Source organism: Callospermophilus lateralis, chromosome 7, assembly GCF_048772815.1.
Source record: "Callospermophilus lateralis isolate mCalLat2 chromosome 7, mCalLat2.hap1, whole genome shotgun sequence".
Lineage (NCBI taxonomy): Eukaryota > Metazoa > Chordata > Mammalia > Rodentia > Sciuridae > Callospermophilus > Callospermophilus lateralis.
The window spans coordinates 116,528,715-116,547,079 of record NC_135311.1 but is presented as its reverse complement, the minus strand read 5'-3'; the positions used below and the strand labels follow the sequence as shown (position 1 = coordinate 116,547,079).

At 40.1% G+C, this 18,365-nt stretch overlaps 2 protein-coding genes across 9 annotated transcripts in view; both read right to left on the bottom strand.

Annotated features, from left to right (window-relative positions):
• The window catches only part of Mtf1 (metal regulatory transcription factor 1), a 45,134-nt gene extending 32,713 nt beyond the window's left edge, over positions 1 to 12,421 (bottom strand). The window contains exons 1-2 of the mRNA XM_076860721.2: positions 12,351 to 12,421; positions 10,248 to 10,706 (exon numbers count right to left, since the gene is read on the bottom strand). Coding sequence (XP_076716836.2) covers positions 10,248 to 10,655 — 408 coding nt within the window. The 5' untranslated portion in view covers positions 10,656 to 10,706; positions 12,351 to 12,421. The remainder of the gene's footprint in view (positions 1 to 10,247; positions 10,707 to 12,350) is intronic.
• A 1,005-nt stretch (positions 12,422 to 13,426) lies between these two features.
• Positions 13,427 to 18,365, bottom strand: part of Inpp5b (inositol polyphosphate-5-phosphatase B) — a 54,559-nt gene continuing 49,620 nt past the window's right edge. For all 8 annotated transcript variants that reach the window (XM_077109934.1, XM_076860717.2, XM_076860718.2 and 5 more), the window contains 4 exons: positions 17,367 to 17,451; positions 16,871 to 16,998; positions 14,506 to 14,617; positions 13,427 to 14,260 (listed from right to left, as the gene is read on the bottom strand). In XM_077109934.1, the coding sequence (XP_076966049.1) occupies positions 14,145 to 14,260; positions 14,506 to 14,617; positions 16,871 to 16,998; positions 17,367 to 17,451 (441 nt within the window). In that variant the 3' untranslated portion in view covers positions 13,427 to 14,144. The remainder of the gene's footprint in view (positions 14,261 to 14,505; positions 14,618 to 16,870; positions 16,999 to 17,366; positions 17,452 to 18,365) is intronic.

The window sequence follows — 18,365 nt, the reverse complement described above, 5'->3', positions numbered from 1 at the left end:
AACTGGGGAACACCAGGAAGTCACAAAAAAACATAAATGCAAGTTTTCATGATTACATAGAAATATCTGGTACTTTCTACGGTTAAAGTTTAGCATTCATGTATTTAAAAAATTATGCTCTGGGAATTATATTGTGCTTGGTGCTAGGAATAAAACAAAATAGCTCTTGCTCTCAAGGAGCTAAAAATGAATAGGAAAATCAAACAGATAAACTTAAAAACAATATGGTCTGAGAAGCTGAACTGATAATGATGTTCAGCACACTAGAGGAATATACAGAAGAAATGTCACTTAGACTTGGGATAGCTAAGAAAGGCCTTTTGATGGAGTTGATACCCAAGCTGAATTTAAAGGCTTCAGAGAGGGGGTGACACAAAAGTAGTTTGCTTATCAAAATGAAAGATAATATGAACATAACGTCACTGAAGACACCACTGAATATAAAGAAAATTTGTTTCTTGAAGAGAGCTTAAGATTCTAAGCATAACTTTAATTTTCCCATGTGGCCTCCAACAGTGGCCAATTACTATGCTAACAAGCTCAGAAGCCAGGGTAGTGCTGATAAGGATGGAGTCTAATGCTACTAATAAGCAGAAAGTGTGAGTGTTCAGAGATCTGATATTTGATTTACTAAGTGTTCTGAGCAGCTCTAATATCGAGAAATATTTAACAAAGATGACTGTCTTGTTAAGTCAACAGAATCAGAGATGGAAAAGTGAATGAAATAAATGAAAAAACACTGCAACTCCAGGAAATAAAAGCTTCAAAAAAAAAAAAAAAAAAAAGAGGGGAAAAAAAAGGCAGGGTTTCTGCTAGAAGGAAGGAAAAAAGTGAGGCTGGAAGACAAGAAGCGAGACTGAAAACTATATTTTACATACATTTGCAGCCCCTACTCAATAAGGAAAGGGAGTCCCTGATTCTTAGCACTGAGCAGATGAATGCTCCAAGTAAATGACTGGTCTGTTATAGTGACAGGAACTGCTCTTTCCTCCCCATCACTAGTGACCTCCCTTCCTTTCCCTGACACCAAAACTGTTTCCCATGCTGGCACTGATCTCATTTCTTCTACTCCATAATGAACAACTAAAATGCTTGAATCAGGAACATAAGAGCTCTGAACTGACCCTGTTTCTTCAGTAGTCTTCCCATCACCCACCATCACAGCTGAATTCATTCATTCACCATCCACCAGAGCTGTTCCAAATCTCACCCCTTACTCTTAACAGAACTAATGACATCCTGCTGCCCTTTCTTTTCTCAGCCCTGTTCACAGCCAACAGAACTCAATGGCTAATTCTCCTATCTTTGCAAAAAGTGGTGAGTTATGGTAGAAAGCATAGACGCTGGCATCGTGAAGGCCTCACCTGACAGTTGGGTGTTTCTAAGCCTCAATTTTTCATCTGTAAAATGGGAACTAAGAGTATCTATTTTATAAATATGATATGAAAGTGAAATACAAAACTATATGGAAACTCCTCAAGCACTGACTGGTATACAGCAGGTGCTCAATAGATTCTAGCTCTCTCAGCCTCTCCACTGCCAATACATCATTCTTCAGCTGTTAAGAGCCCCAATGTGAAGCCGGCATAGTGGCACACGCCTGCAATCCCAGTGGCTTATGAGGTAGAGGCAGGAGGATCCCAAGTTCAAAGCCAGCCTCAACAACTTAGCAAGTCCCTAAGCAACTCAGTGAGACCCTGTCTCTAAATAAAATCTAAAAAATGGCTGGGGATATGGTTCAGTGGTTAAGCACTCCTGGTTCAATTCTCAATACCAAAAAAAAAAAAAAAAAAAAAAAGGCACACCAATGCCCATCATGGAAGTAACCTTCAGGGGCCTGGTACTACGAAAGTAGTAGTTCAGCCAGGCACAGTGGCACATACCTGTAATCTTGGCAGCTTGGGAGGCTGAGGAAGAAGAATTGAAAGTTCAAAGCCTGCCTCAGCCACTTAGCAAGGCCCTAAGCAATTTAGGGCAATCCTGTCTCTAAATAAAAAAATAAGAAGGGCTGGGGATGTGGCTCAGTGGTTGAGTACCCCTTGGGTTCAATACTCAGTACCAAAAAAAAAAAGGTGATGATAGTTAATTAGACTACTAAGACTACTACTACTTTTTGTTTTGTTTTGGGATTGAACCCAGGGGTACTCAACCACTGAGCCACATCCCTAGCCCTTTTTATTTTTTATTTTGAGATAGGGTCCTCACTAAGTTGCTGAGGCTGGCTTTGAACTTGTGATCCTCCTGCCTCAGCCTCCTGAGTCACTGAGATTACAGGTATGTGCCACCATGCCCGGCTGCCACCAAAACTTTTGTGGGTATCCTGGAACCCAGTCAACATTTATAACCTTGTTTAAGGGAGAATGCTTCCCCATAGAGTACCTAACAAAGACTGTCTTAACATTTTTACCTCTTCTTAAATTGAGATTACCTCTATACCTCCTCTCAGAATCATAGGGGTCTGTGAGAAAGAAAAAGCAAATGAACATTCAATGAACAACCACAAAGCAGGAGGCATTATGTTCAATGTTTTATGCATATATTGTTGTATATTTTATAGGCATAAATCTAATTTAATCTTCACAGAATGCAATGGGATATTTTTATTTCAATTTTACAAAAGAGGAAACAGAGCAGTTTGACCAAAGCCACATGGCTAGTATATAGCAGAACAAAGATGGAATCCAGGTTCAAACTATACCATCACAGAAAAAACAATTTTAAAATAAGCTTGATTTAAATAAGGGGGCTGGGGTTGTGGCTCAGCAGTAGAGCGCTCGCCTAGCGTGCGATGCGCTGGATTCAATCCTCAGCACCACATAAAAATAAATAAATAAATAAAAGATAAAGATATTGCGTTCAACTACAACTAAACAAATTTATTAAATAAATAAGTAAGGAAATAAATAAGGGATGGGTGGGTAAGCTAAAATTCAAGCACTTTCTCCAACAGCAAAAATTTAGCAATACTTATGTAAAATGCAAATCTGAGACCTATAATTCCTACAGCATCAAGTTTGAAAACCAGTGTGTACATAATGCCAATCTCATCCATTTCCCAGGCCAGTAGATCTCAGTGAGGGAAATGCTGATTACAAAGGAGAGGTACATAACACAAGTAGGCACCTTAGGGGGCATATGGAAAAAGGGGTATTATATGGTGGTAAACAGAAAACACATTCCTCTCTGGATTCATACAGAACCTCACACATCTACAGCTTCCAAGCCTCTGAGGGTAAGGACTATTTCTTTGTGCTTCCTGATACTTGACAAAGGTAGATACGTTAAAGTTTGCAGTGGGAAATGAATGGATCCTAAACACTAGACTTTCAAGGAGAGACAATCTCTGAGCTAGTTCTGAATGACAATTCTGTGGGTGTTCAGAAGGGGACCCTTGAAGAAATGTAATTACAGTATGAGAAGAATGGAAGGTAGGTGGTTCCCCCTCCCAGAGAGTCAGGAACATGGTTTGTCTGAGTACATCACTCCACAGCCTAAGGGATTTATATTGAGGGATAAGATTAGAATTAGGTCTCCCAACACAAAGGACATGTTTTGAAAAAAATGACACTGGAGCCAAATTTTCTTCCTTACTCTTATGACTAAAAAAATTTTCAGGCTTAAAAAAGAAATATGGGAAATGGTTGGTGCACACCTGTAATCCCAGTGACTTGGGAGTCTGAGGCACAGGATGGCAAGTTCAAAGCAGCCTCAGCAACTTAGAGAGGCCCTAGGTAACTCAGCAAGACCTTGTCTCAAAATAAAAAATAAAAAGGGCTGGGGATGTGGCTATGTGGTTAAGCACCCCAGGATTCCATCCTTAGTATCAAAAGAAAGAGAAAAAAAGAAAAAAAATCTGGGGAAACAGCTCAGTGGTAGAGTGCTTGTCCACCAAATGCAAAAAAAAAAACCTGAAACCCTGGACCTGGATTTGACTCCCAGCGCCTCCCCCCCCCCCCAACACACACACACAAAGAGAAAAAAGGAAGAGGACAAGAGATAGAGGAAGAAGAGAATAAATCTTGTTTTGGAAAATCACTGACCACTTATTTCATTTCTTGTGTGTCTAGAAGCAATATAACATCACAGGCACCACTGTAACTGCTTTTTGGCAGAAAAGGATATTCTTTCCCAATCGATGCACTGCAATACTTTGATTCATTATGAAGAAAATATTTGATATGTGATTCCTGGGTTTCTTTACATTTATTTACCAACTATTCAGCAGAAGAGCAGGAAGATCAGTTAGCCATAGATGACACATTATATTCACTAATGTGGTTTAGACAGAGATAAGTGAAAAGATACTCAGACAGTCCTGGCAGGGCACAAATAACAGAGTTTGGGAAAACATGGACTGCATAAAACAACTAAATGAACAGCTGCTTAGAAATCGAAGTAGAGGGTCAGTGCAGTGGCATCTGCCTGTAATCCCAGCAACCCCAGAGGCTGAGGCAGGAAAATCACAAATTCAAGGCCACTCTGGGCAACTTAGAGGGAGCCTGTCTCAAAATAAAACATTAAAAAAGTGAGAGAGAGAGTACTACAAAAGAAACAAAATAAAGAAAACAACAATAACAAAAACCCTCTGAAGTAGAAAAGCCTTTAAGGAAAAAATCTTAAAAATATATCTGAGCAGAATGACAATATCTTTACTGAAATTTCTCAAAGCTACCAAATGAACAGGGACTCAGTAGTAAAACTGCAAGTATGGGAATCTGAAATGTGAAATCAAGAGTTAGAATGACCAAGGGTCCTGTGGTAGAAAAAGATGGTACCTGTGGCAAGGTTCTGGATGGCTTATTTTATTTATTTTTTGTACTGGGGATTGAAGACTGAAGTTCTTTACCACTGAGTTACATCCCCAGTCCTTTTTATTTTTTAGTTTGAGACAAGGTCTCAAATTTGTGATCCTCCTGCCTCGGCTTTCTGAGTCACTGGGATTACAGACATGTACCACCCAATATGGCTGTTTGTTTTATTTTTGAACAAGACAAGCATAAGGGGGAAAATAAATGAAGCAATAGGTAAGCCAACTATACCCTACAGGAAACAATGGAACAATCAAGGGTAAAAAGGAAAATCAGGCTAAAATCTGACTAAGAAAATAAGCTGCTTAGGAAGCCAACCAGACTAACTAGTTATCAAATTATTATTATTTGCAGTATTGGAGATTGAACCCAGAGCACTTCACACTGACATATATACACTTTATCACTGAGGTAAACCTCCAGCCCTTTTTATTTTGAGACAGGATCTCACTAAGTCGCCCAAACTGGCCTCAAACTTGCTATCCTCCTGCCTCAGCCTCTCGACTTGATAGGGTTATAGGCATGCACCACCACACCCAACTCAAATGATTTGTTTTCTCAAGAACAATACCTCTGTGGCATGGACATGCAGGAAAAAAACAAGTTTAATAAAAAGGTGGGGAAGCAGGAGTGGCTAAGATATCATGACGCTGTTACCAAATAAATCAGAAACAAGCCTGGCACAGTGTAATCCCAAGTGACTTGCAAGGCTAAGGTAGGAGGATCGAAAGTTTGAGGCTAGCCTAGACAAGTTAGAAAGACCCTGTCTCAAAAAATAAAAAGGACTAGGGATGTGGCTCAGTGGTAAAGCTCTTTGGGTTCAATCCCTAGTACCACCAAAAAAAAAAAAAAAAAAAAAAAAAAAAATCATAAAACCAGGCCTCTTCAAGTCAATTAAATAGATTCTAATGTCAAAAATAAAATCACTGTCAAATCATAAGCTAAGGTAAGATGGCACTTCAAAAAGGCAAATGTTTTGAATGTCTGGTCATTAAGTAAGATTTTCCAAAACTAAAGCCATTGATGCTTCTTCCTCAATCCCCATTCAATCCCACATCTACCTATTTTTCCACATTGATCGAACTGAATCCACAGTAAACTAAACAAAGTACTCACGATGATATCCTTGACCCTGTCCTGTTCAACATGATTATCAATGACCTGAAGACACAAATGACAAACCAGGTTTGCAAATGGAATAAACAAAATCTGAAAATAGTACAGAGTGAGAAAATGACAGCTAATGATCACTGCTTTATCATTCCCTCCCTATCATCTTCTCTTTTGCCTAAGTCAGCATTTCTCAAAATGTTCTCCGCTGAACCCTGAAAACAAGACCTGAAAAATGGCTTCCCAAGTTTATAACAGTTGGAAAATTCTACATTTTCTTTCTTTAAAAGCACATCAAAGGTTCTGAAAAATACTGTAATAGATTTCTGTCTTGGTTTAATTTAATGTTTCCCAAACATTTACTCATGAAATATTCTCATATAGTAATTATTAACTGAGGATGGCCAAAAGTTAAGTCCTAAATCAGGCTCAAACTTACTATGGTTAAAAAAAAAAAAAAAAAAAAAGGCTCAGTTCCCCTGAGCTACTATTGCCTCACCATACTTCTGTCAACTATCAAACTTAAAAAAAAAAAAAAATCTTGATACTTACTTCCTGCCTCCTGTTTCTTCATCACCCACTTACTTTCTTCATCACTCAAACTCTGGCTTCAGCTCAGTGCTCTACTGAAAACATTCTTATGACATGAATGACTAACACAACTGGCAAAACAGGGCCTTGTTTCCTCAATCCCTCTGAGAAGATCACATAGGAATACTCACCTTTCTTGACCCCTCTCTTCCCTCAGCTTCCATACACTGCATTGCACCATATCAGACTACAGCAATGTTCTCTGGTTCCTCTTTCTCTTTCCAATCTTTAAATTCTCAGACCAACTCTTACTTCTCCCTTGAATAAACTGTCCACAGTTTGAACTAATTCCACACCAACTCCTTACTTTGAACCCACATTTTCAATGGGCTTTTAACTTACTCTTATTAGTCATCTCCAAGGACTACATCACTCCAACTGAACTCATCAATTTCCCCACTAAACCTTTTCTTCTTCTTATCTTGATTCCCATTAATGGAATCACCATTTATAGGGGAGCGGGGTAGAGGGTGGAGAGCAGAGTCAGCCACTTTCTCTTCAGCAATCACACAATCTGAGTATGAATATGAATATACCTTGGTTAGAGTATCTACCACAGTGAACTTGACACCACTCTTCTCCAGATCCATCAATCAGCTCTACTAAGATACAGAGGAAATTCAACACACTCAAAAAAATGGCTGAATCTTTTTAATCAACACGATCAAAGCCTTTGAATCACAGCCAACTCATGGCTCATTATTCAAACTCCAATACCATACCAAGTTCGCTCATCTCTCTTTAAAATCACTATTAATTTTTTTCCCTCATCAGAATTAAATAAAACCCCAAACCTATGCTACAAGCGCCTCCTAACTGGACACTAAGTATGCCTCATCAGAACACTCTTTCTAAAATGCTACTCTAACCACATCACTTCCTGGCTCACATACCTCCAGGGGTTTTCCAATATTTTCAGAATACAGTACAAACCTTTGGCATGCTACCACTGCCTTCCAGGTTTGGATTTTATCTTTCCATCCTTATCTTCTCTATTCCCTATCTTCCACAGCCAGTGTGCCAAATCCAGCCCATTTGCCTGTTTTTGTAAAGTTTTATCAGAACACAGTCAAGCTGGGTGCAGTAGTGCACACCTATAATACCAGCAACCTGGAAGGATGAGGCAGGAGGATCACAAGTTGGAGGCCACCCTCAATGACTTGGCAAGACCCTGTCTCAAAATAAAAAATAAAAAGGGCTGGGGATGTAACTCAATGGTACAGCAACTCTGGGTTCAATCCCAAGTACCAAAACAAAAAACAAAAACAACAACAAAACACAGTCATGCTCATTCACTTATGTATTATCTAAGGGTCCTTTTGTGCTACAATGGAAGAGTTGAATAGTTACACAGAGACAAAATAGCCTGCAAAGCCTAGAATATTTACTATTTAGCTTCTTACAAAAAAAGATATACTAACCTTTGTTCTCACAGATAACTGGCTTTTCCCTGGAAATGGTCTGAATTTTCCACCTCCTTTTATTTGTTCATGCCATTCTCATCTCTTGAAAGGACTTTTCCTTGCATTCCCCATTAATTGTATACCTTGTTTAAGAAGAGCTTAAATGACACCTTTTTTCTAGAAAACTTGCCTGATCCCAAAGGTGAACTTCTCTGTGCTCCCAATGCAATATCTGCACCTCTCCTTCACATTTACCACATTATACCTAATTTTGCAATGACTGTCATAAATATATTTCTACTTCTATATTGTAAATCATCACAATCATCTGCAACCCCACAGAGCATAACAGCACCTTGCTTTATAACTGTTTGCTGAATTGAAATGAACTCTTAGAAGTTCAACTACTGGGTTAAAACCGGTAAGAACAAACATTGTAGGGTGCTGTTCTTATAGCTGATATGGAGGCCTCCATATCTATCTGCACTCAAGAGAATGATACAGAGCAAAGGTTTCTCCATCTGAGCACTGTTAACATTTTGGGCCAGGAACTTCTTTATTGTATGGAACTGTTCTATGCACTATAAAATGTTCAACAGCACCATTAGCCTCTATCCATTAGATTCCAGGGTACCTCCCTAGTGTGAATAAAAAATGTCTCCAGATATTACCAAATGTATCCCAGGTGGCAAAACTGCCCCAGTTGAGAACCACTATTTCACAGCTTTCCAAGTACAAGCTAACAGTTAAGATTTTGTTGCCAATAATATAGACTACATAGTAACCATAGTACAATGTCCAGATTAAGAGATAAGAGCCATAGAGGATTCAATGCTAGTTGACTCACACTCTGAATTTTAAAAGGACTTTGGAAAACTGGAGTTCATTCAATTAAAGGTGACAGGGCCAATGACAAACTGGGGGAAAATGCTGCAAGAAGGATATAATTAACTAAATGGAAGTGGTTGGCCTGAACAAGAGATGAAGAGAAACCCATGAACTTTTCATGATCTAACTGGCTGTCCTGAGACAGGAAGATTATTCAGGAAGGCAGACCTAGAACTAGTCTGCAGCACCTGCAAGAAGGCAGATTTTGGTTCTATAGAAGCAAAAGCTTTCTAACAATCAAAGTGGCCAGCACATGTACTGGGCTGAGCTGTGAAAGACCGCGCTTTTGTCATTCTGGAAGTGTGAAGCACAAACCAATGAACCAATGTCAGAGATTCCTGCATAGGGCAGGAGGTAGGACAAAATGGTCTCTCTAAAGTTGCTTCAAGCTCTGAGATTCTAAATCTAGACAAGGAAAAGCCAAATACCATGAATAAGCTATATGTATAAGCCACATTTAATTTCAAGAACTTAATTATGGCAAAAAAAGAAAAAATATTTTCTTAAATAATTTACTGTATTTCTTCATGGTAGCATCTTACATTTAGCACCCAGCACTGCAACTATCAGTGATCTATTTATTTTAATCAACCAATTAAATTAATAGTTTCTGGATAAAGTTTAGTTTTTTTTAAATATATATATATATACATTTTTTTTTTTAATGGCACTGAGACTTGAACCCATGGCACTTTACCTCTGAGCTATCCCCATTTGTGTTTGAGATAGGTTCTTGCTAAGTTGCAGAGGCTAGACTTGAACTTGCATTCCTCTTGCCTAAGCCTCCAGTGTTGCCAGAATTATAGACATGAGCCACTGAGACCAGCTTAGTACCTTTAAACCATATCTTTTATTCCACTTATCATCACCACTAGTACAAATTGTAAAAAAATGCTTTACAATTTTCAAAGCATCCTGACATTCATTACCTCACATTACCTAGGTATAAACATGACAACTTTGTTTAGGTAACCTACTCTCATTTGCTGTCTTGTCTGAATTTCTAATATAATTAAGCTAGCCTTTATTATTCATTAAACATTCTCTAAGTTAATAAAGCATATTCCAGTAGATACTCATCTCCAAAACATACCATTTATAAACAACCCAGAGATGAGACAAATCTAGTTAACGCACTATCAGATATGCCAAATTTAGTTATTCTATCATGTGAAACATGGATTTATTTCATAAAATTTTTATTTTATTTATGATTTGGGAAAGAAAATTTGAAATATTATTTAGTATTCCTAAATTTCAATGTAGCTATACAATCCAAAAGTTCTAGGAAGCAGACAGAACAAACATGAGGCATACTATTGAAAGGCAAAACCATTACAGGCTCTAAGCCCAGGGTCTCTTTACTCCCCTGTTAAAACTGCCAACAAGAGTTGCGTAAGGAGTTGCCCCAAAGCCAAAATGGGCCCTCACCCACTGCTTTACTTACTTCTTTACGTTTTGTTTCCGGACATTCCGACTGTAGAGTAAGGGTTGCACCTTCAATATTTCTTGGCATGGGTGTGGAACCAGGGTTTATAGTCAAATGAATTTGATCTGGTGAGATAATGTGTTGCACGTAACCCTGGGACATTGCTTCCTGATCTATTAGGTGGAAGCCCTCTTCACCCCCTACTAAAAAAGGCAAGTGTTCTCCACACTGTCCATCATCATCTTCATCTTCCAAAGTGCCAGGGTCCTGCTCAATAAGAACAGTGGTCCTATCATAAACAGTTCCAGATGAGGAAGGCACCAGTCCGTTGGTATCCACAAACCTGAGCATCTTGTCATCGGGGGTCAGGTCATCTTCCTCTGCCTCAAAGAAGATGATGTTGTCGTCTGGACTGTGTTCCCCCATGGTTCAGTCGTACTCAGCCCAATTGTGAGAAATGGAAAGATAATGAGCTTTCTGCAACAGACAAAACCAGAGTTAGAGTCACACCACAAGACCCTCCTTCTACCATCCTCAGCAACCTTAGGGCTCATTTTTCCTCTTATTTAAAGAGCAAATCAAAGCAAATGAAAAATCATCTTCCTTGGAAATAAGTTCTAAAATTTTAACTTAAGACAGCCAAGTCATTTTTTATGGAAAGCAATAGTCTTCCCCCCTCAGAATTGAAGGAATAGTAGCAGGTTCATGTGACCTCCTAAGTGTGCTTTTTTGTCAAGCAATTTGAAGACTGTTCAAAATACCTAAAGAAGCAAACAGAACAGTGGCTGCTTCAAGACTGCGTTGCTATAAATCTTAAAGTAAGGAATTCCCCACTCAAAATCCCCCAAATCACACCTTGAGGCAGTTCAGGGCCTCATGTAGTCTATGGTGGAAAGAGCAAGGCTTTGGACCTATTTATTCAGCAACAGATCCCAGCTTTGCCCTAACTACTTGCGTAATTTTTCAGTGCTCATTTTTCTTATGTGTAAGATGGAACTAGTAATTTCTGTTCTCTCAAAGTTATTATGAGAAATAAAACAGATAATGTATGTAAAGCACAATACCTGACAAATAGTAGAGAAACAAGTGAGAATTCCTTCCCTCCTTCCTAGAACAAGTGTTTCAGCTTCTGGATGGAAGGGCTAAACCCCAAAAAGGCACATCTAATGAAGATCACTTTAATTATTTATCTCACAATACAATAAGGTATGAACCAGAAGATATGCTTGTATAGTGGGCTCTCTGCTGGGAGGGAATGTACTTAGCATATTACATGACACTTCCTGGAGTTCAAGAAATGCCATTTAAATGAATGAAAGACATGTAGAAGATATTCTCTCTTAAAAAGACAGTGTCTCCTGGGAAGACACGCTCTCTTGGTGAGAATATCAAATCTGAAGCTTTCATGGACTGGAATAGTGATTCTTCCTTCACCGGCAAACACACAGGTTCTATAAATGTGGGTTCCGCAGGCAGAACAGAGAATTTTAAAATAATCAGTACATCACTTAGTTTTCAGTCCGACTTTGCACTTTATCGTTCTCTTCTGCTGAGGGTTAGAAAGTGAGCCTTTACGTAGTGAGGCGACTGGAGAGGTAGTTACCAGAGACAGGTCAAGGGACCTAATCCGGGAGGAACCGGCCCGACCCCTTGCTCTAGCTTACGCAACCCCATAGATGCACGTTTCGCTTCAGCTGAGAGAAGAGATAAGAGTTCCCAGGGACCCAGTGGACTGCCCAGCACCTTTGGCGGCAAAGCGGAAACCAACTGTCCGGGACAAACAAGACACACAGCTTTGAGGGTAGCCAAAGGAGTGCGAACGGAGCACCCTAGAGAGAAAGCTGAGAAAGGAAAGCTGTCTGGGATAGCCCCCAGTCCAGGACTACACGGAAAAACCCCAAGACAAGCTGGGGGCTCCCAGCCGGACGAAGAGGGGCAGGGTCCGGGTCTCCATGGAAACAGGAAAGGGGGGCTGGATACCCATCCCCATGGAAACCGAGAAGGGGTGGGGTCCTTACAGCGAGCGGACGGGTCTCTACTGGGAACTGCTTCAGGAGGAAGCCTAGGTCCCCCGCCCCCCGAATAGTCCCAGCCATAGCCGAGTCCAGTTTCGTCTTTTACCTCCGCGGCTCCCGGCAACAGCGGCGGCAGCAGCTTCTCCCCTCCCCAGCGGCACCATGATTGCCCCCACCTTCCCCTAACGTCACTTCCGCTTCCGCTTTCCGGAGGAAGGAGGGGATAGCGGCTCCGCCCCTCTCTGGCGCTGCAGTTTGGCTTCAGTGGCCCGAGGGCCCAGCCTGAGCATCCAATTGGCGGGCGGGAGGCGGGGCGGCGCGCAGAGAACGTCGCGCGAGCTTGGAGCTAGTGCGGCGCCGGGAGGCGCTGGGGGCTTTAAGCCGGCCGTTCCCGGCGTAAGGGAAGAGGGCGATGCCAACCGCGAACCCCAAGTTTCCTCAGCTCAGCTCGCGACACTACTGCAGGAGCCCCAGTTTGCCGCCAGATTCCGGACTCGGGCCCTCAAGGGACGAGCCTGCAAGGCTGTGGTGTTCTTGGACTTCCTCTACGGCGCCAGCGTCCTCTAATCACCCAGCTTCGTTAACAGGGCCAGAGGGTCCCAGAAAGGAGGAGCGGACCCAAGGGACAGAGCTGGGAGTATTCCAGAAACAGCCAGAGGGAACGCTGCCCCTTCTTCCCTTCTCACAAGCTTTCACGAGACGCCCAGTTTCCTGTTTGCTCCCACTCCTGCCCAGGCTGGCAGTCCCAACTTTCCTCCTCAGGGGATTCTCGTGCCTGGACCAGTCAACGCCACCTACTGGCTTGTCTCTAATTCACAGAATTACCAAGAAGTTATAGCATTTCAGTGCCCAAGAAGCGATTTTGCAAGTGCTTCTGTGATGCGCCTGACTTTCTAAATGCCTATAAGATCTGGATATGAGATCTTCCCAGAAGTCACTGCCTGTTTTTCCCATGAGCTACTTCTCTAGGATATTCAGAGTGGGACAACTCCTAGACACTAGATCAGGGGCCAAGGAGTTCAGGCCATGGCTGTACTATCTTGCTTGAAAAATGTGCGCAGTGACTGTTATCCACCAGACTGCAAGACATGTCTTTAGCCCCTGATAAGCTGTTTCAATGCTTAAGCCATAAGGGTCCAGCCACCATCAAGACAGAAAAGCATAACACAACCACCACTGTTTAAAAATATGTTTATCATTAAAATATATTACAAATATGAGAGGGATTATGCTCATATACAATTTGGAGGACTTGCTGGCCTAGAAAATTCCACCTGTTTTACCAGAAAACTCAGTTCTTCAGTGTTTGCACTTTTAAGCCACTGTATTACCCTCAGAAGCTGAGTGGCCAGCCTCAGAATTATTGAACTATATCCGAGTAGGAAAGGGATAGAAGTTCCATATGTATTTTCACATGTCCTCAGACTGGGCAACCGAAGGATCTCAGGAGGCTAAAGCTTGTTTATCCAGGAGCATCCACCTACATTCTTAATGTCCATTTCATTGTCTTTTGGACTTCAAAAGTTTGTTCAAATATCTGATCATGAGGAGCTCAGTCTAGGCTACAGGGAAGGAATTGACTGTGCCCTGGAGGCAGGCTGAATGAGCACAAGTACAAAATTTTTTTTAAATAAAAAAAAAAATAGAGATCTATTTGTGTTAAATAACTTAAGTTGAACATCAAACGTCAGTTTTATTATTGTGAATTTCTCTCATGTCTTCACAGCTCAACACTGAGTGTGCTGATCAATGATGGCACAGGTGAGGGGAGGTCTAGGCTCAGGAGCTGCCATTCTTGCTTCCAGATGACCTCAAATGTTTTTAAGGGGTCTCTTGAGCTGCAACAGGTGGAGCTGGAAATTGGCTACCCTGGGTAAAACAAGGGATGAGACAGAAGGGCTCAGAGTGGGTTGCATAGGAACTGGTGAATAAACTCTTGAGCCTTCTTTTTCTCTGTTATTTCAGGCTTTTGGTGTTGAGCTGGGTTTCGAAGCAGTAAGCTGCCAAATATGCTAGCTGCATGAAAAAACACAGAAAATAAATGATTAGCAAAATAAGGACTTTATAATTCTTGTGTTGTTAGGAGTGGGGAGGGGTACCCAAAAGCAGTCTTTGCTTAAAAAAAAAATTATTTGAATATAAACTTTGGACAAAACTTGAAATTTTAATTCTACTGTAATGTACTTTGGAACTTTCTCAATCTCTTTTCTTCACAGTGAATCCTCAGTTTGCAGAGATGCCACAGACATTTGGCCACTTACCTAGAATATTCTCATCCAAATGATTTTTTGCTGAATTTTTCAGCAATTCTTGCAAAAACGCCATCAAGTAGTTGAATACATTTTTGTGGAATGTGGGAAGAGTAGAAATAACCTGAAAGAGGAAGAGTTCGAATTTGTCATTTTGTTCATTCAATTATTTGTCAAGTTGGTGACTGTACTCCAAGAACTGAGTATGTGATCCATGAATGTGCATAAGACTATGCACAGAAAAATAATCCCTTACCACTTGGCATAAGTACCAAAAAAGAGCACAAGTCAAACTCTACATGAATTTAGAGGTAAGATTTCTAACTTCATGCTCTCAGGGAGAATAAAAAGGAATAAAAGATATTTTGTTGGGTCCTGAATATAAGACAAAATTGGATTTGTAGAGGTAAGGACTAGGGAATGTGGGATATACAAAAATGTAAAAAAAAAAAAAAAAAAAAGGAAAACAGAAGGTAAGCTGAGAGAACACTTGATGTATCAATCTTGGAAGAAGCATAACCATTTTAACAGGAGCAGTTGTTCAGGCTAGAATTCAATGAAAAGCTATCTATACATCAGACTCAGCTGGGGAGTTTGTATAAAATAGATATCAAAAGACACTTTGATTCAGTGGATGTGGGGTCATGCTCTAGAACTTATGTTACTGGCCAGTTTTCTAGATTATTCTGTCAATACCTGTTGTAAACTGAACCGTTTAGCTAAATCATAGAAAGTCTTGAATATTTAAGAAAATAATTGACAGTGGAGAACCAAGTATGACTTTTTTTTTTTTAACTTACAAATAATAGGACTTTATTCCCTAGAGTTCTATGAGAAGTCCAAAATCAAGATACTGGCAGATTCAGTGTTGAGTGAGGGTCTGTTTCCTGACTCGTAGATGGTGCTTTCTCACTGTGTTCTCACATTTTGGGATGGACTAGTTAGCTCTCAGTGCTTTTCTTTTGTCAGGACACCAATTCCAATCATATTGCTGCCCATATGATTTAATCATTTCCCCAAAGCCCAGTTTTCTAATACCATTATCTCCATGGTTAGGATTTCGACATAAGAATTGGATGGGGACACAAATATTCACATCATGACACTTTTCTACTGATTTTGTTATTTCTTTTTTTAATACTTATTTTTTAGTTGTAGTTGGACACAATACCTTTATTATTTTTATGGTGCTGAGGATTGAACCCTGGGCCCTGCATGTGCTAGGCAAGCACTCTACCACTGAGCCACAACCCCAGCCCTGATTTTGTTATTTCAATGTTATAGTATTTAGTATATAAAGGTTTAAATTGTTAAATATTCATTACAGAATATTATTTTTAAAACTATAAAATTAATCGGTATGTGGCATTTAATGATTTTTGTCTTAATTCTATTTTGTATACTGCTAATGTTTTTTTAATTTATATATGACAGCAGAATGCATTACAATTCTTATTACACATATAGAGCACAATTTTTCATATCCTTGGTTGTATACAAAGTATATTCACACCAATTTGTGTCTTTTTAATGTACTTTGGATAATAATGATCATCATATTACACATCATTTCTAACCCCATACCCCCTCCCTTCCCTTCCAACCCATCTGCCCTATCTAGAATTCATCTATTCCCCCCATGCTCCCTCTCCCTATCCCACTATGAATCAGCCTCCTTATATCAAAGAAAACATTCGGCATTTGGTTTTTGGGGACTGGCTAACTTCACTTAGCATTATCTTCTCTAACTCATCCATTTACCTGCAAATGCCATGATTTTATTCTCTTTTATTGCTGAGTAACATTTCATTGTGTATACATGCCACATTCCAAGTGTGATTTTTTAATGTATATTTTTAGTTATAGATGGACAGAATACCTTTATTTTATTTATTTATTTTTATGTGGTGCCGAGGAGCAAACCCAGTGGCTCACATGTGAATTACAACCCCACCCCCTCTAATTGTGATTTTTTTTTTTTTTAATCAACATAAGGAGAACTTTAGAATACTGTATGCTTTGGATGACAGTATGCAAAACAAATCAGCAGAGGGAGAGCCTGAATGCAGGGAACTGAACCCAGATAGGCAGAATGAGGAAGGAAGATAGAGGATGAGTGATAGATCAATGGATCCAGGCATGTGGGAGGTGAGAAGAAGGAGGAGTCAGAAATGACTTAGGTTTCGGGTCTGAGTCACTGAAATTAAGGGTGATGCTATTAAAAGAAAAAAAGGACTCAAGAGGAAGAACAGGTTTGAGAAGGAAAGACATGGTACTGAGTTTCAAAGACTTCAGCGACTATGCCCACTTTGTTCATCAGGCCTCATTGCCTAGGGCTAGCAACATGTGTATGCTGGTGCTCAGTGCTTCCCCTTACCTGTTTGCTTGCTGTGTAATTGCCAGAACACTCCAAGCAGTTATGGTAGGCACTGTAACAGATGACAGGCTCTGGCAGGCTCTCCAGGAAAAGCAGCAAGGCTTCAGCTACAGAATGATTGCTAGCAGCTTTTGGCCCATCGTTAAGGAACAGGTAATGATGTTGCCCATGGTTAGGAAAAGGCCCAGGGCCAGCACATGCTAGAAGTACATGCTAGCACTGCCTTATCAGGCTTTCTGTTCAGAGCTAGGATGCCAGCCTGACATCTGGAAGGGGCCACACTGTCAAGTGAGCCAGGCCTTCCTAATTTCCTGCTATATTGGTTGCTTAAAGTTGTAAAACTTTTCTAGGCAAACTTTTGAGAAAGAAAAATATGATGGTTGAGGACCCAGATTCAGACTACAAACCTTAAAAAATATCCTTACCCTTTTCTCACTGCTCTCACTCATTTTCACACATACACATATATGCACAGATCTGAACATCTGAAGGATACAGAGATTATCAATCATTCCAGTATCCAGACAGTCCCTGATATGTTCAAATTCTGATCTCAGGCCTGGCTGCTGAAATAGATCTTCCTGCAAGAAGGAAGAAAGTCACAGGACAATTACTTTCTCAGAAAATCAAAGTACAAAAAGGAGCAGTGTCAAGAGATCTCTGAATCATCCTGGTTGACAATGTGATTTAGGTTGATGTGGCTAATTCATCTTCCCAGACATGGTTGTGCAATAGGTCTTTAGGCATCTATTATAAAATGGGTAGGGCACACTATCCAAGACAAGATCCAATGTAAGAGAAAACTTAAAAGTAGCTGTTTCCTGCCTTGTTATGAAGGGATTAAGGGGGAAGTGGGGACACACTGAAAAAATATATCATCTGTAAGATAGATAAAGTAAAAAGGTACCTCAGAACACTGAACCAACAAGATTATGGCAATAAAGGTTATTTCCAATAGTTTCATGTTTTATAAACTGATTTAACATTATTTAACTGTGATAAAGGTAACAGTATTAAATGTATTGCTCAAAAGTTACATTTAAAAGTACTCCCGAGAAGGTAGACTAGCAAAGTACTCAAAAATGTAACTTCTACAGCCATATTCCTAACCCTGCCTATTAATCAGCCTGGAGACCTTAACTAATTTATTCACTTTCTGGGCATCTGTCTCCTCATCTGAGAACTATTACAAGAATTCAATGAGGCAATGAAGCGAAACACTGAGAACAGTGTTTGGTATATTGCAACACTCAAATGTGAGGTGAAAACAGAACATCATAAGAATGTATGTTGCTGGACTAGGGATGTAGCTTAGTGGTAAAGTTTTGGCTTAATATGTATGAGGCCCTGGCTTTGGTCTCCAGAACTGCCAAAAAAAAAAAAAAAGTATGCTGTGGGATTACAATTTGTGTAGGTTTCTGTGGAACCTATATAGACAGGTCAGTCAAACTGACCAACTGACCCCATGAAGCTTGCCCAAGTTCGTCTAGAAATC